Here is a 25281-nt window from a genome sequence, read left to right on the forward strand (position 1 = left end):
AAATCGCATATCTAGTCCCAAATTATTACCATACCCCATTAATTTTTTCTAATTTATATCATAAGGATGTAACTCAAAATTGAAAAATGTCCTAATTCTCAGTGCTTTTTATTCTATATTCTTTGACTTAGGTACCAGAAAAAATTAAGTTATAGAATTTGAAATTCAAAACTAATTTCTAATGGTCAATGAATTCTATGATTATCTCCTTTCTTTCTTTCTTTCTTCCTTTCTTTCTTTTTTTTTAGGTTTTTGCAAGGCAAATGGGGTTAAGTAGCTTGCCCAAGGCCACACAGCTAGGTAATTATTAAGTGTCTGAGACCGAATTTGAACCCAGGTACTCCTGACTCCAGGGCCTGTGTTTTATCTACTATGCCACCTAGCCGCCCCTTATCTCCTTTCTTTCAAAAAAGAGATTTTAATTCCTTGTTCTTTTATATTTTAGTCTTCATTTGGGGGGGGTATAGGTTTTTTTAATTTTTTAAAAATTTAAATATTTTATTTATTTGCTTTTCCAACCACATGCAAAGGTAGTTTTTAACAATCATTTTTTGGTAAGGTTTTGAGTTTTGCAATTTTTCTCCCTTCCTCCTTCCTCTCCTCCCTCTCCATGACAGAAAGCAAAGTGATATAAGCTCTAGATTTATAACTATAGCATTCATTTTTTTTGCCCCAGTCATGTGGAAAACTGTTTATTGGAAGTAGGGCTAAACATAGTTTTCATTTTTTAAAAAATTTTGAGTTCCGGGGCAGCTAGGTGGTGTAGTGGATAGAGCACCGGCCCTGGAGTCAGGAGTACCTGAGTTGAAATCCAGCCTCAGACACTTAATAATTACCTAGCTGTGTGGCCTTGGGCAAGCCACTTAACCCCATTGCCTTGCAAAAAAAAAAAAACCTAAAAAAATTTTTTGAGCTCCAAATTATGTTCTTTCCTCCAGCATCTCCCCCACTCATTGAGAAAGCAAGCACTAAAATACCCATTATATATGTGAAGTCATGCAAAATATATTTCTGTATTAGCTATGTTTAAAAAAAAGGAAAAAGTAAAATGCAAGAGAAAGTAAAACACAAGACAAACTCATCTGCACTGAGTTCATCAGTTCTTCCTCTGGAGGTGGATAGCATTTTTCATCTTGAATTCTTTGGAATTGTCTTTCATCTTTGTATTGATCAGAATAGTTCAATCTTTCACAGTTAAATCATCATTGCAATATTGCTGTTACTGTGTGCATCAGTTCATATACCTCTTCCCAGTATTTTCTGAAACCATCACCCTTATCATTTCTTGTAGCACAATAGTATTCTATCACAATCATATATTAAACTGTCTTTAACCATTCCCCAATTGTTGAAGCCCTTATTCTTTCAAGCATTCATCCTGAACCTCCACTCATGTGTGACCCAAACATTATTTTTGCATGACCATGTTACTTTTACATTCATTCTCATTTACTTTCCCCTTAATTCCATCTCTTATACATTCTTTTAAAATCTGAACTGGTCAATTAGAAGTTCACTGAGAAGGCATATTGGCCTTTTATATGACTACCACTTTTTCTTCTCATTGGAATCTCTCCTTTTTTCGTATCTTCAGAATTTCAATGATTCCCTATCATATTTTTTTTTAGGTTTTTGCAAGGCAAATGGGGCTAAGTGGCCACACAGCTAGGTGTCTGAGACTGGATTTGAACTCAGGTACTCCTGACTCCAGGGCCTGTGCTTTATCCACTGTGCCACCTAGCCGCCCCTCCCTATCATATTGTAAAATCCAAAATATTTCTATGCATTCAGCACTGTTAAAAATTAGAATAGCAATCTTTTCAAGTTCAGTTTCTGTGGCCTAACAATACATATAGAAACAAATATGTATATATATGTAGAAATCACACTTGAATTGGTTTTGTAACTTAAATGTAAAGCTAAGACTTAATGCATAAATGATGATTGATTAAATAATATATATTGAATTTCCTCTCAATTTTGTCATAATAAGCAACAACATTTCATTAGCCCACCTTTTTTTTGCTATTGCACTTGAAGTTTTTAAAACATGTTTTTGCTTTTAGGGTGTAAAAAATTACAGTGTTCCCATAGGTTTGGATTCCAGAGTCCTAGTGGATTTGATAGTGGTGGGATCAGTGGCTGTTTCTGAAAAAGGTAGGAATAAACAACATTGATTAATCAAAAATTCTTTTTTCACACTATCTTCTAAAATATTTTTGTATACATCTTTTTTTGTGATTTCAGTTGTTATTCTCAAGGTCTTCTTTATTGAGTTTTCTCATAATCATGACTCTGGTGTAATCTCTCCCTTGCTGGACTCATGCCTGAGGTCACTACCCATCATTCCCGTAGACATATAAAGTCCAGCCACTTCATTCTATAGATGAGGAAATATTGGTGCAGAATAGTGAAAATGACTTTGCCCCTAAATCCTCTTTAGTGAGAGAACTCAAATTAGAGCTGAGTTTAGCCTTGAAATCACAATGCTCTTTTATTCTATTGTGTAGTCTTCCTAATTAAAACAGTCATCCATGGGATCACTGAGGATTGATTAAGTTAACCCCTCAAATAATTCACCATATTCAAATTTACCTACCTTAAAGAAAAGATCTTAAAATGAGCCCCCTCTTCTCTTTCTCAAATTTTGTGGACCTGAAGCTGAATATATTTGCAGTAAATCATTGGTTTGCAAGAGACTTGAGCAGTGGAAAAGCCTTAGCTTCTGAACTATTTTTTCCTTGTGATCATTTGTGTCCTTAACAGCACAGTGCGTCCCTTACACTCCTTGCCAAATTTTCAGAAGCCTTTGGTCCTTTTCCAGGTGAATTGAACCATGCCATCCTCAGGACAGCCCCTGGCAAGGCTATATTCCCTCAGCCAGGCAACTCACCCCTTACTGGCCAGAGCAGTTAAGCCCCTGTGGTTAATAGTGGCCTTTTTCCCCAAGCTGCTATTTCCACTCCACAAGGCCATCTTGTATACTTCAAAACCAGGCACTTTGAAAGTAATCTGTTTAAATTGGCAAATCAATAGGTTCTACCTGGGGTCAGCATATTAGCAGAGATGCACTTGTAAAGTAATGTTTTGACTCTGACTAGCAAGACTTTTTCTTTTATCTGAGAGAGAGAGAGAGAGAGAGAGAGAGAGAGAGAGAGAGAGAGAGAGAGAGAGAGAGAGAGAATGAGAATGGAGGGAGAAATCAGAGACATAGGATAGACTACGAAGAGAAAACATTGTAAATTGAGGCCTTATATTGACCTCTGCCAGGATCAGAATTATTTGAAGTCCTTGTGAACCATGTCAAGATATATGCAGTATTTCCAAAATAACTAGTGTCCCAGAATGGTAGGATTATAAAAGAATGGATATTTTGATATTTAAAAAAAAAAGCAAAATCAAAAATAACCCTTTCTTTTTATATTTGCTTTCTTTGGGGAAATCTGATATGATAGATTCCTTAAGAAGCTAAGAATTCTAGGTTTGAGTCCAAGGTCCATTAATGAGCTTTAGGTAAATCCTTTTACTCTTAACTTCTTTTTATCTCTTTATACTGACACTTTAGCAGTACTTAGGCAGCTTGGTGGTGCCATAGTGCTTAGAGCACCAGGTCTAAGTCAAGAAGACTCATCTTGCTGAGTTCAAATCTGGCCTCAGACACTTACTACCTGTTTGTCCCTGAGCAAGTCACTTCATCCTGTTTGCCTATTTCCTCATCTGTAAAATGAACTGAAGAAGGACATGGCAAATCACTTCAGAATCTTCTCCAAGAAAACCCCAGATAGAGTTACAAAGTCAGAAGCCACTTGAAACACCTGAGCAACAGCAGAGTTCTGCTTACCCTGTGTCTCACTAGAGATTTACTTGATGACTGAAATGACCTCGAGTGATTTTTAGAAAACATATCTGAGAGGCAACATGATCAAAAGACCTCTAGAGTCAAAAGATGTAGAAGCAAGTGTCTCACCTACCAGCACTTTACTTCTTTATTTGTAAATGAAAGATAATAATACTTACTTGACCTACTTCACAGAATTGTTCCTAAGAATCACACAAGATAACGTATAGTAAGTACTTCTGCACCAAAAACATATAAATGTAACTATTTTCTCTTACCATCATTATAAGCCACCCATTCTCTATTTTGAAGACTTGACTTCTTCCCAGGAGATTGTATTTAGCATTTAGCATTATGTTAGAGATCTGTTTGAGTATGTTTCTAAATAATTATCTTAAAAGAAGATCCTTGTTGCCACTGATGAGTGGTGAGATATTTCTGTGAAATTAATTTTCCTTTCTAATATGCATTCAGAATATTCATCTGTCAGAACTATATCTCTGATTAGCAGGATCATTGTAAATTATATAGGTGGAACTTAAGCAAAAATAAAGTTGACATTTGAAGTTCTCCCTGTGAGAATGGACTCATTTGGAAAGGACAAGTCTCTTTGAGTTTTAACCTTGACACAACAAAATTAAAAGTTCTTTTTTTCCAAAACTCTACAAACTATCATTTGTGTTATGACTTTGTTTACTGGCAGGATGGAGAATTGGGAAAGGAGAAGGTTATGCTGACATGGAATATGCAATGATGGTGTCTATGGGAGCAGTTAGGAAGGAGACACCAGTAGTAACCATTGTGCATGATTGCCAGGTAATTCCTGTTCACTGAACTAAGTAACATCTCCACCTGTCCTTCTCAAAACCTATGTCAAACATGTGTGTGTGTGCGTGCCCATGCACACACATGCATGAACATGTGTGTATCTGTTTTGCTGCCTTCACATTGTGATTGTGCTATGTGTTATTTTTAATCTGCTAGGACTGCTTTAATTTGGTGATAAAGTAAGCAGGCCCCATCTAAAATGAGAATTTGGTTATGCTTTCCTGTAATCAATGTTTTCTATTGCTACTGATGACCCCTTCAGTAAACTTGAATTGGGCATTAAATTTTTTTCAGATTATTTACACCCAATTGTCAGCAAAACTTCCCAGTGTGGCCAGAACCAAATTAAAATGTAATTGGAAAATATTTAGCAAAATAAATAAAAATAGAAAACCAGATAAATAATATTAGTTCTAAGTTTTCTGAACCCATCTCTGACCATAGGGATCCATTTTTATTGGAGTTTGAAACTGATGTTCACACTTCTTTTCCATCAGGTGACTGATATACCTGAAGAGCTACTTGGTGATCATGATCTAACTGTGGATTACATCCTCACTCCCACCAGAGTAATTGTGACTGAGTGCACAAGGCCAAAACCACAGGGGATCATCTGGTCCATGGTAGGTGATCACCCAGAAAGCTAAGTGGACTGGGAGAACTTTCAGAGTTTTGACTCTTGTTTTTGGAGCTGTCAGGGTCCTTTTCTTCTGTGTTGTTCTTTGTTCCATTTAATACCTAGCAGACTCTTATTCCTTAAGGTTTTATACTCAGAATTTTCACCTCTTATCCCTCTCAAAGGTGACTTTGGTCAAAATTTGGCCAGTTGTTTTGATTTTTCAGTGTTATATTTACATTTCAAGTACAGTGTGATCAGTCTTGACCATCACCATCTACCATATATTCTTTTCTCCTTTATAAATTCTGAATTCTTTGATTTCCTAGGAAAAATAAACTCACCAAGAGACAGTGAATAAGTCATCTATTTATAAGTGTGTTTAACCCTGTAGTTGAAATATTTTAATTTTTCTTTTCAGAATATAATAATGAGATCATTTGTTAATTAGTTTGCAATAGATTTTTCACACTTCAGAAACCAGGCTGATGCAATCGGACTTGAGGGATTTCTTAAAATTAGGGATCCCATATTTGCAAACATACAAATGACTGGGAAAACATTAAGAAGTTCTGCTGAATTTGGAATGAAAGTATAAGAAAAAATAAGCATTTTTGTCCATATTTTCCATCTTTAAGCTTGAGTTTTCCAGAGCTTTTTCAGAAGCCTTAGGACATGGAAAAATAAACAGTATCCACCCCAAAATATGAACATTGAAATGGCATATGCCAGATTTTTATATTTGCTTATTTCTTTTCATTGTTGACATATACCTTCCATGTTTGGTCCACAAATACCTTTTGCACCAAGCACCCTAGAAGAAAAATTCTGTGGAACCAAAATGCCAGTTCCCTACATCTTAGCCCCTAACAATTTTTTTAAAGACTCTAGAAATAAACATCAATAACTAATCAGGTCTTCCAGCTATACTAATTAAAAGCTCAAGTTTGTGATTGTGGAGGTAGTTGGCTTTTAAAAGAAAATCAAGAATGTCTCCACACTTAGTCAACATGAATAATCTCTTGGAATCTTTCTAAAGAAGGTGGGTTCACCTCAGAATCTTGGGCCACGACTGACTTTTAAGTGGAGACAGATGAATAAGTTACAAAACTGGTCTAGATTACAGAGCTCTCTGTACGGGCTAAGGACCAATCTTTAGAATCAATTTGTGAGAGCAGATCTACCACATTGAAGCTGGGGTTAGTTTCCAATTCCAAGATTACCATTTTATAAAAGAGTATTTATAATATTCCATATTAGGAAGATTTTATAGTTAGGGTAGTTGTCTCTAGAAGGGCATGGACACATGCATTGCCTTAGGGAAGAGCTATAGTTGATGTTGTGGATTTTGGGGGGAAAACAACAATCCAAATTGTGGTCACTCAAACATGGTAGAAAAATGTGAAATTCTTGTTACATAAAAGAAAATCAAGTTCAGGCCTGGGCTTTAGGCTGCATGTTCTACTTGTTTTCTGAAACCCAAACTTTCCCATTCCCTTTCCAGGAAGATTATAGTTTCTATTATTTTTTTTTTAAGTAATGCTATAACTTAGAGATCCTTAGTACTTCTACTTAGTAATGATAACTTTATACTAATCATTGTGATTGTATCTATAATACATTAATCACTTTATTCAGGGCCCTTGAACTTAACTTATTTGCCTTTGTTAACTATCTAGTGAACCTGTTTTAATATCTATGGAAAAATGTTTGCAAACCTCTGAAACCACTCTGATCATAAATGTGATTTATTTATCCCTGGCATATCTGTCCTGACCCCATTAAAGACCTCTGTCTTATTGCGGCATAGTTAACATAGTGTCCGACACTCTGGGATCCAAATGGAATATGCACTGGTAGGCACTATGAGGCTCAGAGAGCTTTCTAGGCTGCATCCCAGAGAGGGACTTTGGGGAGAAGTTCTTCACTAAATTAGCTACAGGGTACTACTGGATTTTCTAAAACTATCACAGTCTGTGTCATTGGAGAAAGTTTATACTGAGTGTTTATGTTAGTTTATGCTGACATATTCTGAATGTGCTGGAATGTCTGTCCAACTTTAGTCAATTATGTTTAAGGCCAAATAATTCAGCCCAACCTATGTTGCCTGCAAAGTCTGCAGGTTTCTAGACTTTTAAAGTCAGAAAGACACTAGAAAAATATCAAAGGTCAGTGTGATTTTCTTATTCCATCTCAGCTAGAAGACTACATAGAGAATTTTGCAAAATTGTTCTAGATTTGGAAAAAATCAGTGCAGTTTTCAGAGTCCCAGGAGCATTGATAGAAATGTGCTCCAGGAGCTGTTACCATTTCTGCACAGTACTCTCCACATATAGACCACGAGAGATTAAACAAGATGTCAACTGAAGTCACTTGTGTGATATTCAAAAAGAAAAGTGAACAGTCAGACACGACAGAGCCTTGGGAGACCCCAGTGGTTCATGAGGGTAACCTGGATGAAGATCTAGCAGAGGAGACTGAGAGAGAGTAATTAAATAGACAGACAAAAAATCACTAGAGAGATATCAGGGAATGCATGTGAAGGTCCTATAGGTATTCCTTTTTGTTTCTCCTGGAAAACATCTCTAACTCTAGCCTCAACAAGATTAGAAGGAAAGAAGAAAGGTATTTTGTGTCTCCTGCAAAAAAAAAAAATGGGTGAAGAATGCCCTTTATGATATGCAGCCAGCTGGACACCTAGAACTCATCTATCAGAATATCTGTCTCTCTTGGAAAGACAGTAAAAGTAGAGAATTAATTGAGCACAGAATTAAACAAGAGAAGAGAGAAGAAATTTAATAACCATCAAATTTCTCACAGAAACAAAGATCCAACTTTTTTCATTCCAACTTATCAATTTTGGATAGCTCCAAATTGTGGAAAATGATATTCTCTGAAGAATTAAGATTATTATGACTCAGGGCAATAGAGAAGTTCTGTGGACTTTTCTGAATCAGTGTATATCCCACAAGCTCACTTGGAATCTTTGATATGTCAGGGAACAACCAGGAAGACCCCTGGTGCCATAGATGGACTTTCTTAGTTCTTCCATATTGCCTGGGTCACTCATCTACTTGAGTATATTCTAAAACTTAGGCAGGATGCTTGAGAGGGAGGGGAATATGTGATGTCACCTTGCTTACCTAAGCTTTCGTTCAACATAGATTGTAAAATAGGAGTCATGTCGACTCAGTTTACCAAGGACATTGATCAATTCTTTAGGCAGCTCAGTGGCACAGGAGATAGAGCTGGACCTGGAGTCAGAGAGACTCATCTTGCTGGGTTCAAATCCAACCTGAGACATTGCCTCATTGGCTGACCCTGGGCAGGTCTCTTAGCTTGTTTGCCTCAGTTTTCTCCCCTGTAAAATATGGATTACAACAGCAGCCACATTGTTGTGATGATCCATGAGATAATATTGGTAAAGTACTTAGCATAGGGTCAGGCATAGAGGAGGTGTTATGTAAATGTTAGCCATTGTTATGATTATTGATCCATGTGTGCCATCTATCAAACTCACTAAACCCTGGCTTTACTGGGCAGTGTTCCTGGCAACACTTTCTTGTGTTCTCATCCACCTATCACTGGCAGCACACTGGCAGTACTATACAAAGGAAGAGAATAAACGATAATAAGAAGTCAACTTTTGGGAGCCAAGACAGCAGAGTAAGCAGCACATCGCCATAACTCTCCCATAGTCACCTATTAAAAACAACTATAAAATAGTGGATTAAAACAACTCCTGGAATAGTAAAGCCAGCAAAAAGATGGAGTGAAACAGGTTTTTAGCTCAAGAAACTTGGGTGATTGACAGGAAAGGTCTGTCTCACTCAGTTAAAATGAGAACCCCTGACTAGAACAGAAAGCATTCCAGAAAGCAAGCAACAAACCTACCAGTAGGAGATCCTGAGCTCCAGTGCAGTAGAACAGGCAAAGGCCAACACCAACATCCCTCACAGGAGTTTTGCCTCAGGGCAAACAGGTATCCTTCAGTGACTGGATTGAATCATGTTTCAGCATAGCCCCTGGCAAACTGGCAACCTCCAAGGGCCTGACCTCCATGTATTTCAGTGTAGCCTGGAGAAATGCTGCTGACCTCAGCACACATCAGACACCAACACTAAGACCCTGGCTTATCTACCCACCAAAAGGACTTCCAGTGGCACCAGTCACTTCCCACCCACCAGACACAAGGATCTTCTGCAGGCCTCTGGGCAGCATTAATACAGTACCAGGTAAATAGCCAGGGCCTGCAACCCCTGGCATAAGAAGACTGAAATAGTACCCTTCCTCCCTAGGAGAAGAGATCAATTTTAAAAGAAAGGAAAATGTCTAAAAAAAGATGAGAAAAAAGCAACAAAAAAAGATTCTGACAATAGAAAGTTATGGTAACAGGAAAGATTAATTTAGTAATCCTAACTGTGAATGAATAGAACTTACTATTTGACAAAAACTTCTCAGAAAACTGGAAAACAATAGGGTATATACCAGATATAAATCAACATCTCACACCATATAGCAAGATAAAGTCAAAACAGGTATATGATTTATATATAAAGGACAACTGCTTAAACAGGTTAGAAGAGCAAGGAATAATCTACCTATCAAATCTATGAAGAAAAGAAGAATTCATGACCAAATACAAGTTAGAGAGCATTATGAAAGATGAAATAGATAATTTTGATTATATTAAAATAAAAAACATTTGTACAAACAAAATCAATGCAACAAGACGGAAAGCAGAAAGCTGGGAAACAATCTGTTCAGCAAGTGTCTCTTTAAAGGCTTCATTTCTCAAATATAGAGAGAACTGAGTCAAATTTATAAGAATACAGGTCATTCTCCAATTGATAAATGATCAAAGGATATGAACAGGCAATTTTCAGTTGAAGAAAACAAAGCTATCATTAGGTAGTTGAAGAAGTGCTCTAAATCACTATTGATTAGAGAATTGCAAATTTAAAAAACTCTGAGCTGCCAACTCAAACTATCAACTAATATGACAAAAAAGCAAAACGATAAATGTTGGAAAGGATGTGGGAAAATTGGGACACTGCACTGTTGGCAGAATTGTGAACTGATCCAACCATTCTGGGGAGCAGTTTGGAACTATGCTCAAAGACCACCAAACTGCACATATCCTTGGATCCTGCAATATCAAGACTAAGTCTATATCCCAAAGAGATCATAAAAAAAGAGGAAGGGACCTACATGTGCAAAAATATTTATAACAGCTCTTTATATGGTGGCAAAATATTGGAAACTAAGGGAATGCCCATCAGCTGGGGAATGAGTGATCAAGCTGTGGTGTATGAATGTAATGGAATACTATTATGCAATAAGAAGTAAACAGCAGACAGATTTCAAATTTCCAGTGTAGAAAGACTTAAATGAACTGATGCAGAGTGAAATGAGCAGAGCCAGGAAAGCTATTCACAGTGTCAGCAACATTGTGTGATGATTAACTTTGAATACTCAGCTCTTCTCAGCTACACAGTGATCTGAGACAAGTACAAAGGACCAACGTATGAAAATGTTATCCATAACTAGATAAAGAACTCATGAACTCTGAAGATATATGGAAGCATTATTTTTTCTACTTACTTTACTCTTTTTTGTTTATTTTTTCCTTTTGATCTGTGTCTTCTTTCACAACTATGATTAATATAGAAATATGTTTTATTTGATAGTACATGTATAATATTTCAAATTGCTTACCATTTTAGGAAGAGGAAGAAGAGTGGGAGGGAGAAAGGGAGAAAAATTTGAAACTCAAAATCTTATAAAAATGAATGCTGAAAACTGACCTGACTTGTAATTGGGGGAAAAAACTATTTAAAAAATAATAATACATTTATGCATTGTAGACTTTAAGGTCTACAAAGTATATTTCTTCCTGCTGACACTATTGAAGTAGTATTCTGATTCCCATTTTTACAAGTGGAGATGCTGAGGTCCAAGAAGGCTCTGTGATTTGATCAAGGGCACAGAGCTCATCAATTTTACCTTCACAGAATCTCAGTGATAATCACAGAAGTCATCTCCTCTAACCTGTCTTCCAAGTCCATCCCTATTTTTACTATGTTATATTACCACTGAACAGAATGAATGCAAGATACCCAAACATCTTTGAAATGATAAGTTAAAATGAAGATAGAAAGGAGAGCAACTTGGGATTTTGTCAAGATCACACTGGCATATAGTTTAGCCATGAGATATACTTCTTGGGAAAAAGCAGCACCATCAGATATGCTTGACTGGTGTGCAGCATTCAAGAAAGAATTATCTCTTTTTGAAAAAAAATTTTCAATATTTCCACAAGATCTTATAGGTAGAGCTGCCAGTATCCATGAGCATTGCTAACAGCCACTGAAACAGCATTATCAAAGACCAGTCATCACATCACAGTACCCATAGTGGAAAGAACTATTAATCACATATGGATCTTTTCAACCACTCTCACAAGCACACCATCAGTAGCTCCATCCTTCATGATGGAGGCCAACAGCACATTGCCTATTGAAGAACAAAATCTGGGAAGTTTTTACTTTGCCAAGTTGATTCATTTATCTCCCAAATTAGGGAAATTATAGTGTTTTTCTCTTCTAATGATCATCTTTATATTCTAGACTTAAGGAAATAAATAATTTCTTATGTTTTAAAAGCTTAGCATGTTCAACACCATATGACACTCTTTGGGACTGGTACTTTTTCTCACCCATGTGTTCACAATCTGGGTGTATTTACTTCATCCAGATGACTGACTCATCAAGGGAAAAGGGGATCTTTAATGTCCTAGAAGTACTTGCTTTCAAGATGAGGTTCATTTAAAATCTAACTTTGAATTTCTTATGGACACACTCTTTGTAAGCCTAGATGAACCTTAGCCAGAAAAAAACACTGAGCTGAGGGTAACCTGTTTCCTATATTCTGCATTGTGTAATTGAAATGGATGATATAGGTAACATGCTTTATATTCAATTCAGTTAACATGTTGGGATGGCTACATTAATCACTATAAAATGTTTGGAATATCTCTAGAGTTTACACAGTATTATAGGGATAGATAGGATTTCTGTTCTCAAGAGGGAAAACTGCATAATTAAAAGGATCTGAAGTACTGATTTGGAGTTGAAAGAGTCAGGATAGGAAAAGTTGGGGTTTAGAACTTGCCTCAAATGCTGTCTGGATAAATGATTGTAGAAAAACCAGCTAACCTTTCTGAACCTCGGTCTCCCCATCTATAAATGGAAATGATCATTTTAGTTTGTTTTTCTCAGGGTTGTGAGAATCAATTGAGTTCATTTGTGTAAAGTGTTTTATAAACCTTACCATGTTCTCTATAAACTATTTTTAAATTAGTTAAATATGAATAGGGAAAATAGAAGGGGGAAATTCTGTAGATCAACAATTTTTAAGTGAAATAAGAAAGTCTCATCCCCTCCAGATTTCTGACTCCGTCATGTGTGATGGGAAAAGAAGATGAGACACTAATTGTAGTTCTTTGTCGACCTCCTTTCACACAAGCCTACCCGCAGCTGCTTCCCATCCTAGTTGCTACAGATCAGAACAAGGAAATAACCGTTTACCATTTTTCATAAGTTGCTGTTTGCTAAATAGTAGTTCACTTTATATAAAACACTTGACATCTTACAATATGCTTTCTTATCATCTCCTCTAAGAGAAGATAGTGTACTCTCATCCCCATTTTGTGGGTGAGAAAAGTTGTCCTCAAAGACTGAGTTGCCCAGTTATAGAGTCATAGGATATATATATTGGAAGAGACTTGAGAGATCATCTAGCAGAGTTTCTTCCTTCTATAGCCAAGGAAGTTCAGGCCCAAGAGGGATATGACTTCCCCAAAGTGGCACAGTTTCAATAAGAGAGTCCAGATTTAAACTTGGATTCTCTCTCAGTCTAGTACTTTTGCCACCAAAATATGGCAGCCTGTAATAAGCATCTAAACAAAGATAAGGGCTCATTCATCTGGCCTAAGTCCCATGTTCCTTAGTGGCCATGGCAGTGTTCTCCTGTCTTAGTTTATCTGACCCAGTGATGACGCTGTACATCTTCTTTCTGATTTTGATGTTTGGAGAAGAGAAAAACCATTACTCCCATTAAAAGCTATTATGTTGTCCCTGATACTTTATTGCATGTAATTAGACCTTGCTGGTGTCATATTAAAACTCTTAAATATATGTTAGGCTGTCAGGATGTAATAGATTGTTAGCTTCACAAAGACAAAAGCTGTTTCTCGGATGTGTCACAGGCACCCAATGATTGCATACTGATTGGCATAACTGAGAATGAGTTATGTTCTAACAACATTCTGCCATTTTTATGAAATTACTGATGTTTCAAATTATAGAATAAATCAGTGTTTTATTTTCTTTTCTGCAACCCACTGATAGGGCACTAATGCTACCCTATCACTGTGAGGACTACAAACATCTTTTTCAACTGTGTACCAAAATTTTTCTTTGCTCAGCTCACACAGAAAAATTTCTGACTTCTATTATTTTTTTGTTGTTCTTGTTGTTATTTCCTAAAACTGACATTAACTTTACTCTGTGGGACTGTTACCATCTTTGGTCAATCATTGCCAAACTAATCATAGAATTATAGACTTTGGAGTTAGCATTGATGTGATGCTTTAAGGTTTGCAAAATTCTTTATAAATGAAGAAACTGAGGCAAAGAGAGATGAAGTGACTTGCCTGATATCACACAACTAGGAAGTGCCTAAGGCAAAATCTAAACTTTCTGGGTGATGCTGTAGTACACAGAGAGCCAGACCTGGAGCAAGGAAGACTCATCTTCTTGAATTCAGATTGGGCCTCAGATGCTAACTCAGTGACCCTGAACAAGTCACTTAACCCTGTTTGTCTCAGTTTCCTCATCTGTAAAATAAGCTGGAGAAGGAAATTGCAAACCACTCCAGTATCTGTGCCAAGAAAGCTCTAAATGGTATCACAGAGTCAGATACAAATAAAATAACTGAATAACAACTTCCTGATTTTAGAGAAAATTAAATCTAATTAATTCCCTCATTTTACAGATGAGAAAACAGACCTAGAGAAGGTAACACATCCAAGACTGCCTAAGTGGTTTGTCACAGAGTTGGGAATAAAGCCTAGATCTCCTCTTATCTTATCCTCTTATTTTAAAAAGAAAACACATTTTTTTAATGATTGCTAAATATGTTTCACCAAAAAATGATTTAGTATATGTGAAAATTATATTTACTATATAACATATTTAGAATAGAATGATTAACTACAGAAAGACAAAATAAAAAGGTTTTCATGTTTAATTTAATAAGCAACAAGCTTTCATTTCACATGGAAAATTGACAGAGCCCAACAAATGTTCCTAATTGCTGGCCAGGAAAAAGAGAGTAAGATGGCTAAAGGCTAGTCAGGAGTCTTGAGATCCATTTGTTCTATAAAGGGAGTTTATGTCAGCTGATCCAAAGTGACTAACTCTAAGAATTTTAATGGAGAGTTGTCATTTTTCAAATATAAAAATGGCAGTCATCTGCCTAATGCAAAGAGCCACATATTGGTCAGGTAGCTTTTTCTACCTTTGACTTTGTTGGTAAGGGTGGAAAAAGCAGCAAACACTTTAAGACCTTTTAAAATTCTAAAGAATTAAAGATGTGAATTTTGCACCTGCAAGTGACCCAGATATACCTGAAATTACAAGTCTAAAATAAAAGGAAATGTGTTTCTGTCTCTGAAGATACTATTGCATGTATAAGGAGTGTGGTTTTTATTTTGTAGTATTGCATACATAATTATGTGGGGCTTTTTAAAATTTCTAATATTCTTTCAGTTGATTATGTTTTGTGTGTGTGCCAGCAGAGTATAAAAATAGACTCTTGTGATGTGAGCAAGAAAGCTGTATTTTGGTTATTCATGACATGGTCCAAAAATGCATTTCTGCTGCAAAGACCTTCTACTGTGGCTCAGATTTCTTTAGAGCACTTGTATTCAATTAGGCAAAGACAATAGTTACAATAATTATAGAAGTGGCAAAACTTATAGCTCCAGAATTATGCCAGTGTTTTAGCTAGGGGAGTCAGAGATGTAGTGTCCCTTCAGGGTGAAGGGAATTAGATATGCAGGGTAGCTCACTGCCATCCCTGGCTTTCCAGCAAAGTCCACCATCTTTGGGGCCTTTACCTTTGGGTTTGTGTGGCTGCCCCTGCTTAGGACTCAGAATTCTGAAGCAGCTTCATCTCCCCTTTTTAGGTGTTTATTTCTTTTAATCCTTGCTCTCAGTACAAATTAAGTAACCATCTTGCAAGTAGTTAGTAAAAGTTGCACTCACATAAACATTTACTTTTCCTTTAGTCTCCAAAAGGAAATTACCATCCCTCCTCCATTGTTGGCTATCCCAGCCTATTTCTACCTATGCTGAACTCATTCACTTTCTCATCCCTGACACTTAAGTTTTCCAACCTTTATTCTTAAAAAGGCTGAATCCTTTTACTACTGAACTTTTTTAAAGTCGTTGCCCTGAAAAAAAAAAACAGGCTTAAATAGTTATTTCTTTGCTTAATTTGGGGAAAGGTAGTCCCAGTGGTGTGGCCAGGTTAATAAAAAGGAGGAAAAAAACAAAATTCACTGTTTGTTAATCCTCCCTCCATATATTTTTGCATAGTGTCGGCTCTTGATTGACTCATGGGGCGTGACTAAGTACTTAAGATATCCACAGGTTTGCTGGGCCAGAACAAGTCCTTAGATCCCTGGTTCCTCAGGGGACTTATGGGGACTTTAGTGTGATCAGTTGGGCTGCCTTTTCCTGACACTGCTTTTTGCAAAGCCCTGCCAAGCATAATGCCTTGAAGTTAAGTAAGGCACTCAGTAAAGATTTTTTGTGATCACTGTTTATGTGGAACATTCCTTAGAATGCTAGAGTTGTTTGTGAATGAACTCATGTTTGCAGAGGGGGGAAAGTATAGCAGTGAAGGTCATCACACCTCAGTCACAACTTACATAGGAAAAGATGTGGGGCAGAGGAGATTATTTGCATTTAATCAAGATTTTTCTTCTTAACATTCCCTTATTTCTTTCCATTGTTTTGGATTTGGGGTATTTTCTCCTCTGCCTGGAGAAGTTATCAGAGACCCTAAAGATTAGGGACCAAAAGAATTAATAAGGATTTCTACCTATATCCCACTCTTTAGTTGGTGGGAAGGGATAGATCTGCCCTAAGACATTCCTGGTGTCTTGTAGTGCTTGGCCCTTGGTCTCAGGCAAAAAGGCCCTGCACTCTGAGGTTCCTAAGCTCTTCTGGGAACATCTAGAACAGTCCCGAGGTCTTAATTGTGGCTCATACCTTGCTTGCCTTTTTGTCACAAAGAGGCATGTGGGGAGTTCAAGATGACAGCTGGTAGATGTGATGTGACTTTGGGAATATAGTAATACTTTGCATTTTTTCTTCTTCTAGATCAAATTTTTCAGTTACTCGAATTAGGCCCATACCTAATATCTAAGCTGTAAAATGGGTTTGTATTTGCAGCACAAAGCATCCTCATTCTGATGACTGAGAATAGACATAGATTTAGAATCCAAATTGTTAGGTTGGAAGGGACTTAAAAGTAGATGACTCTCAAGGACCATTTTCTGGCTCCAAACCTAGGTTGCCATCTTTGACTCACCATCTACATACAAACTGTTGCCAAATCCTCTCCATTCTACCTTTACATAACCCATTTTTCCCCCTCTGATTATAGCCATGGGCCTGATTCAGGCCACTAAGCTTATGACATACAAAAAGGCCTTGGACTACATGATTTCTATGAAGGTGGCCTTCTTGGTTCTTGGTTCTTGAATTGCATATCCTCTGATAACTCCATTTTTCAACTGTTGTACCAACAACCATTTCTGTTTACTGAGACCACAACAGGTTAAGGTACAATCAGATGTTGCAAGCCAAAGTTCAGTCCTCCCAAAGGCCAGGTCTTTAGGAATCCTCTATTCCTCGAAAAAGCATGAGTGTCCTCCTAGGCCTGCAGAACACAATTCCAGTCCTCTGCTATCCAAGCCCTGCACAGTCTGGGTCCAGACCAGGATTCCAGGCTTGTTACACTACAGCATTCTCCATCCATACCAAACTGGCCAGCCCACTCCCCAGCATCCCATCTCCCCAGCTTCCTTCAGTGCTCAAGTGCTGGAGCTAGCTCCTCCACCACCAGGTCTCTCCTGATCCCCAGCTGCTTAGGGCCTCTCCAAGAGACATCTTGCTTCTCCTTTGTATGTCCTCTCTTTCTTTTCATAGGGGCATATTTCCCAGAATAGAATGGAAAGAACTTGAAGGCAGGGATAGTTTCATTTTTGTCTTTGTTTCCCCAATACCCAGCACATTTTAGATGCTTTGTCTAACTTATTCTTAGTTGTCTCTTGGTCATGTAACCAAGGTCTTTTCTACTCTGGAGCCATCTGGGTCTAATGGCCAGATATGGATCAGGATAACTGGCGATGGCCCTAGATGCTGTGGGAGACCTTGGTCTTTTTAAGCTATGTCTTTAACAGGTCTCAGTTTTACTGAAGCAAAGCCCATTCAGTAATTAAGGCTAGGAAAGAAATGAGGCCAAAAATGGTCCCTTTAACCTAGTCAAAAAAAAAACAACTTAGGGAGTAGAACTCTCTTAGGATTTCTGGCCAAAACAGAAATGACTCCTCTTTACATTAGAATGCAAACAGTGACCAAGGTAGGCCAATTTACTGTTGGCCAATCAGTGAGTTTTATGTCTGGTTCTTCAGAAAGCCTTCTAGTCAGTAAATCTGAAGATATCTTGTGAGGCTATATGTAACCAGTGAAATAAAATTTATGCCCTTCCTTACACCTGAGTCAAAAAGCTGTATGAATTCTTCAAGAATTGATGAACTGCATGATCTTTTACAAGTCCCCACCTCCAGCCTCTGCCCCAGCTGGCAACATCTTTGGGAAGTGATGCCATGACATGTAAGTGACTTTGCACAGCCTTTTATCACCAGTTACTGCAAATGAGTAAGTAATAACATAAAGAGAGTTGGCCAGTTAAATTTTTTATGGAAGTTTAAGAAATTCTTAAGAAAGGCAAGGTGTGGCAATTGCTATGGCAACTGGACTTGATCAGGAGCTGCAAAAAGCAACTAGACCAATCTGCCCTGCAGAGGAAAAAGTAAGGATCCTTTTGAAAGAACTGTTGTGGGAGGGGTTGGGGTGTAGTTAGGGTGGTGCTTAGGAGGATTTAGGTGGAATTGGGGAGGGACCAAGGAGTGGCCAATACCTGAGGCAAGACCTTGTCCACTGCTCATGTCCAGAGGAATTAACTTTTGTTCAGGGTTTTAAGGCTCCAAATCCAATAATGTATAACAAAATACATAGCCTGGGAATAAGCAGTGATACAAGGATGCATACCAGGGAGTGCCTCTGTTGGTAAAAGGCCAATACAGAAGAAAAAAAGATATAATATTTGTCAGATTACAATATTTGTCCCTAATTCAGAAAGGGGTGAAGATTACAGTGTTTCTTTCTCTGCCCAGTGTTCCCCTGCTACAGTGTCATGGTCCTCTTTGAGAAGGAAGGACAAACAACAACTCTTATTCTGTAATAAATAAAAGTCTTAAGCTGATGGCTGTTCTCTCAGACCTTGTTTAGTGTAGCTTGTATTCTGGGGATGCCTATCATGTTTTGAAACCATAAATGTCCTGAGATACAGTAGGAAAAGTGCTTAACTTGGAATCCAGAGTTTGAAACTCAATTCAACTACCAAATGGGATGTTGGGAAATTAAATCCCTTTATCTCTCAGAACTTATGTTTTCTTCATCTATTAAATAGACACAATACTCTGGCCCTCAATTATCCCCAGACTGATTATGCATAGACTCTTTTCATTAGGTTGGTTACTCCACACTGGCCATTACAAGCCCACTTTGGCCATACCTAGACAAAATTATGAGATAAATGGAGTTTGCATATAATCTAGTTACAAATATCTTCCCTATTACCATCAAAGGCACCACCATCTTCCCAGTGGCCCAGGCTCTAAATCCAAGAGTGACATCCTTGATTCATTCTCTCACTCTCCCAACCATCTCTCTCACACACCTGCTATTCTGTCCTCTAACACTGCCCCCACCCTGTGCTAGCCTGCAATATCTCACACCGGACTAACAGTCATCCACTTGACTTCCTTGCTTCCCTTGCCTCTCTATTCCAAACTGATCCTTTTAAGGGCAGTTCTGCCCTTGTCAATCAGCAACTCCAGGATCTTATATAAAATCCTCCATTTGACTTTTAAATCCCTTCATGACCTGGCCACTTCCTGCTTTCCCAGGTTTCTTATACTTTACTCTCTCCTCCACAATCTAGGATCCAGGGACACTGGCCCTCTTGTTATTCCCCAAACAAGAAATTCTGTCTTCCCACTCTGACCATTTTCACTGGCTATGTATGTCAAGACTAGCCTAAATACATCTTAACTTTGTGAACTTCTAAAATTCATATTTGCAAGAACCACAATCAATACAGAAGCTACCACTTAACTAAATTTAAAGAAGCAGACTTTAAGAAAAATATGATTCATGAATTTCCCATTTTACTCATTTATTATAGACATTAGCTACCATTTGAACCAAAGCTCTGCTATGTGGATAATATATCCATGGATAATACATGAATAAAACATGTAAGTATCTATTTCTGGAAAAGTTCCTAAATATAAGAATTGTATCTTATCCAAAATTCTATTCATATTTTCTAAACCAATAATCAAAACATGACAAAAATATTTCTTTTGCAAAACCTCATTAACAGTTTACCTTCCTCTTTAAAATATTACTATGGTCCTGGAATATCCAGGGTGGATATCCCCTGTTCACCTTTGTACTCCCACCAATTATTTGTGTATATATTAGATGCCCTCCAAATGATCTGTTGATTGATTGATTTTATTTCTTGATGTATTCAGAACTAACTGGATTACAAACCCAGAGAAATTCAAATCTAACTGCAAATCCCATAAGATAGAACCAAAATCAACCTCTGATGACAGTTTACCTGGAAACTCAGAATTTGTGCACTCATGCCTGGTTGTGCCTTATTTCCATGCCTTCCATTGTCTAGTAAAAGAAGTTGGTTTCTGGGCCATGTCCCAATGCCTCAGGCTCAGTTTCCAGCTAGTGAGAGAACAGTGAGTAAATGAAAGCTTTTGCCCATTTGGAGTCAGAAAGTTATAAATGGAAGGAGTAAATTCATCTTACCTTAGAACCTCCCCTGGGGGTCTCAGAAGGAGAATTTCTTCTGGAGTCTTTACAGCCTCCCCAGTGATAGAGCAGCAAGGAATCCACATCTCTTCCTTTTCCCAAGCCTTCCAGATGCTGGGGAATCCTTATTCTGTTTCTACACATCTGCCGAACCATGGAGGGCAGACACCACAGAACAGCTCTGTGGGAATCCAATGTCATTCAGTCCAGCTAGTTAACATATACCTTACCTAGTTTCTTGAAGACTAATTACTTAAACCATTGGGAGCGCCACAAAATGAATCAATTTTTGAAGTAAGAAATCCAGTAACATGATCAGATTTGTAGAGGTTTTTTTTTTTTAGAAGAGTAAGAGTTCTAAGACTGGTTTACAATTTGCAAAACACCTTTTGCAGCAACTCAAGTTGATTGGGAACATATCCTCCCATTCTGTGAGATGAGAAAAATGAACCCCAGAGAAATAAAGACCTACTTATAGTTACATGACCAGTGAGATTGGGGCTCAGATCCAGATCTACCCAAAATCCAATGCTTTTCCTTTTCCACCCCACTAGCTTTCAGTTGCCACAAATTTTTGCTGTGGCTCCTTTTCCCTAGTGACTAACTTAAGAACTCAGTTTCCTTACCTGTAAAATGGAGGGGATTAAGCTGGGTGAACTTTAAAGTTCAATTCTAATCCTCATGATCCCTTTTTGGAGTTTATCAGGAAAAACTGAAACTGCTTTAATTTTTTCAGATCAGTGATGAGATGATGGAAAGAATCCCGATCTTAAAGAATCTTCATTTCCGAGAGAAACAAGCAGGGAAAGACATCACCTTACAGAAGGAACACTTGAAACATTTGAAAACCATCCCCATTCAAGCACCCCTGCAGAACACTGACCAGATAGCCTCCAGCAGGCCTGTGGACATGGACCATGCTGCCCCTCTGGACAAGGAATGTGTGACTTCGAAAAAGGAATCCTCCAGTGTCACCACTGTTTATGTGGGTAATATCCCAAAGGATGCTAGAGTGAGTGACCTGAAGAGAACTCTTAGGGAACACAATGCAGTGCCTTTGAGACTGAATTGGCAGGGAGCACAGGGCAGAGCTTTCCTTGATTACAAGGACCAGTCTGCTGCAGAGAGCGTCATTTCTTCCTTAAGAGGCTTAAGCTTTAATGGGAATACTTTGTGGGTCAATTTAGCTAAGAAGCAAAAGTGATCCAAGAGATAGTGAGGAAGAGGGGAAGCATGCCCTTTCTCATTGTTTGGTCAAGGCTTTTGCTGGCATTTAAATAGTTCTCCTCATTTAATGGTCAGTGACAGAGTACTCTGTGACTCAGTTTCTGTTCTTAGAGAGATCCCATTATTGTTTGGTACTTCATACCTGAGGTTTTCAGTCAATAAATTTGAGGTTAGGATGTGCAAAGGGATTATAGGATTTTACTTAATGCCTAATATTTTTCTAATGACTAAACCAATAAAATACAAAAATTACTCTCTATTTGGAGTTAGTCCATTTAAGGAGCCTGAAAACCATAGTAAATCTGAATATGAAAAAATATTAAAAGTGTTGAAGGAGCAAAGAAGAGGAAACAAATGGTATTAAGGAACAGATTTTGCAAGTTGTCTTATAAGGGGAACAGAAGGAAGCAGCAACCCTAAGAAAGATGATGAGTGAATTGAAAGGATGAATAGATTCACATGAGCAAAGCTAAATTGAATCTTTGCTCTGACATTTTTGGTTTTTGCAACAAAATTGGCCAAGTTCTACCCATTCTTTACCTATATCAACTTTATAGCCCCAAAGTCTTCCTCTGCAGACATGATGCCAAGCAGAGAGCCAATGTGCAATTATATGTGCTATTAAACTTTTATGCACAATTTATCAGGAAAGTTGCATCTTGATAGGGATATACTGGCTTTGAATAATGGATTCTGAAAAAATAATAACAAAACCCTTCACATACACTGCTTGCTCAATATCTCATGATATTTTCTCTCCAGTTCCCTGTTCCTGAAAAACAAGCTGGATTTTGGCTGAACTGTACTTTCTAAACAGAAGCACTTTTGCAATTGATCCTGGGCAGAAAGTCAAAATAAGCATCTAAAGGGACATTTTATTATTTTTTTTAAATGTATATGAGTTGGAAATGTTTTTTCAGCCAGAGGGTATTGCTAAGAGTATTTAAGTAGATTATTATGCCTCCAGAGGGTCAGGCCTTTCATACAGCATTGAAAAAACATTCTCAAACCTGTCAAGTTTTCCCTAAGGAAAAAAAAAAAGAAATCTTCTTAAGATGTATTTTGTCTCCCATTTTGATATAAAAAATAAAGAAGATATTTTGGAAAGAAAATTTGTTCTCAAATTACTTTCTTCATCAAATATTGTCTTTTTCCTTCCATAAAATTAAGGAAGGAAAAAAATCTCTCTATTGAAGGCTCTGGTTCTTGTGTCCTTTTAAAGAAGGTGGATGAAGCAGCTTACATGACCATTGCCTCTTTATCACATAGTGCATTCCCATTTCCTATTTCATCCTTTCAACAAGCATCCATGAAACTAGACAGATAGAAGCCATTATTATGTTCCTTCTGAATCCCAGAAAGTTGAAGTGACTTGTCCACAGCCACACATTTGGTGCTGGTCAACCATAGCTTGCTTTTATATCTCTGAGACTCCAAGCCTTACCCTCTTCCCATGACAGAAATTCCAACCAAAGATGGTTAGTTGTATAAACAAGTTATTCAGGACCTACTCATTCCAAAAAGGCAATCCTGGGTTCTCAGAGGCACTAACAACATATCCGTTGACATCCATCCAAATGGAAAGCTATAGGTATGGTCTTGGCAAGACTAGTTTGTTGTCTAGGGGTTGGCCTAGCCAACTGTAGGGAGACCAGTTTCCCCTGAGTTGACCACTATTAAAGGACTTATTTGCCCATTTCAACCCCTTTCCTGCCTATTAGATGTCTCCACTCTACAAGCTCAGCAGTATGGTGAATAGAATGCTAAATCTGGATTCAGGAAGATGAGTACAAATCTATCTTCAGACACTCACAAACTGTGTGACCCTAGACAAGTCACTTAACCCCTGTCGGCCTCAGTTTCCTTATTTGTAAAGTGAAAGTAAGAATAGCACCTACCTCAGGCTTGTGAGCACCAAATGAGGTTAAGTTTCAAGCACTATCTAAATGCAAGTTTATCATTATTATTATTCATTTTATCTACACTGCAGGTGCCTAATTTTAATTTTCTTTAGACAAGTAATTCCCTCCCCCCACCCCAACCTGATTCCTTTGTAACTGATGTGACAGTAGAGTAAGGAAGAGAATCAACAGTTGTGCCTTTTCTGGAAATAAATCCAGTCTTGAGACTTCCCTTTGGTAGCAGTAGCAGAATTCATCCTTTGCACACAAGGCTAAGCCTCTTGTGTCCCTTCCTATCAGGTAGCCCCTCCACCTCCCCAGCAGAAGAGCCAGCAGGCAAATATTAGAAACTTTTCAGTGGAGCAAAGTCACTCCCAGTCTCAGTCCCAGAGCTGTAATCTGAGCAGATCCTTGTTTTAGGAAAATAGTGGTAAGCAGAGTTTTTGCATTATAACCAGCTGGCATTCTCATAGCAGTGACTCAGAAACTGATGTGGATTTTTTTTTCCTCTTTACTGCCTTGCATAAGACAAAAAAGAGGCTTTGGTAAAAAGTTAAGCTTTTATATCCAACATTCACAGGACCCTTCTTACATGTGATTTTTTTTTTAATAAATAGCATGGTTTTATAGAATACTTGGGAAAGTATTTTCATTTGTTATATCAGATATAACCTTGGCCTCAAAGGTTACTGCAAAACAGAAACATCTCTATTTTACACATGAGGAAGTCATGGAAGTGACTTATTTGGGGGGGGGCACAGCAACTTGGTGGCAGAACTGAGACCTGAACCTAGATCTTTTTCCTCAGAATTTTGTACTCTTCTCTGCCACATTTCCTCAGCATAGATCCTACCAGAATGGTGTCATGCTAAAAGGAGAAGGAATTCAAAGGGATATGTTTGAAAGTTCTTCTTCCCCCTCTCTCTCCCTTTGGGAATATTCTGTGAGAAACCTTTCTATATATGCATTGCTTGCCTTTACCCACCTGTAGCCATCCCATGACTTATTCTGCCCTTTTCTATGAAAGAGAAGCTATTAGGACAAGAGCATGGTGTGATCCAAACTTTGTAGGTGCTTAATAAATGTGAATTGGATTAGAATAAGTAATATGACAGCAGGTGTACTAGACTGTGAATTGGGGGACCTAGATTAGAATTCTTAGCTCTGATTCATAGAGAGAGAAAATCACTTCTTTCTCTGAACCCTGATTTTCTCATCTGTAAAACAGATATAATAGTTTGTGGGGTCTAAGTAAGAACCACAATTTGTAAACATAATAATAATTGTTAGTATCTATGTAGTGCTTTAAAATATTATTTAAAAATATCTCATCCTTGCAACAATTTTTTATGATCCCTATTTTATATTCGAGGAAATAGGTCAAATGATTTGTCCAGAGTCATACAGATAATATAAGAATATTTGGTAGGATTTGAACTCGGGTTTCCTAACCCAGCTCCCTATCTATTGTCCTGCCTAACTGTCTGTAAACCTTAGAATTATTCTGTAAATGTAAGCTATTACTGACCGCTGACATTTCCAATCTTAAATTGATCTCTATATACAAACATTTAGTACACTAATTAACATTGGCTTATAAATACAATTCAAAAT

The 25281-nt window shown here is 37.6% G+C and overlaps 1 protein-coding gene across 3 annotated transcripts in view; it reads left to right on the top strand.

Annotated features, from left to right (window-relative positions):
- MTHFSD (methenyltetrahydrofolate synthetase domain containing) overlaps positions 1-22015 on the top strand; it is a 55555-nt gene extending 33540 nt beyond the window's left edge. For all 3 annotated transcript variants that reach the window (XM_074201769.1, XM_074201762.1, XM_074201772.1), the window contains exons 5-8: positions 2067-2157; positions 4542-4654; positions 5164-5289; positions 21276-22015. In XM_074201769.1, coding sequence (XP_074057870.1) covers positions 2067-2157; positions 4542-4654; positions 5164-5289; positions 21276-21743 — 798 coding nt within the window. In that variant the 3' untranslated portion in view covers positions 21744-22015. The remainder of the gene's footprint in view (positions 1-2066; positions 2158-4541; positions 4655-5163; positions 5290-21275) is intronic.
- The last annotated feature ends 3266 nt before the right edge of the window (positions 22016-25281 follow it).

This window comes from Macrotis lagotis, chromosome 1, assembly GCF_037893015.1.
Source record: "Macrotis lagotis isolate mMagLag1 chromosome 1, bilby.v1.9.chrom.fasta, whole genome shotgun sequence".
Classification (NCBI taxonomy): Eukaryota; Metazoa; Chordata; class Mammalia; order Peramelemorphia; family Peramelidae; genus Macrotis; species Macrotis lagotis.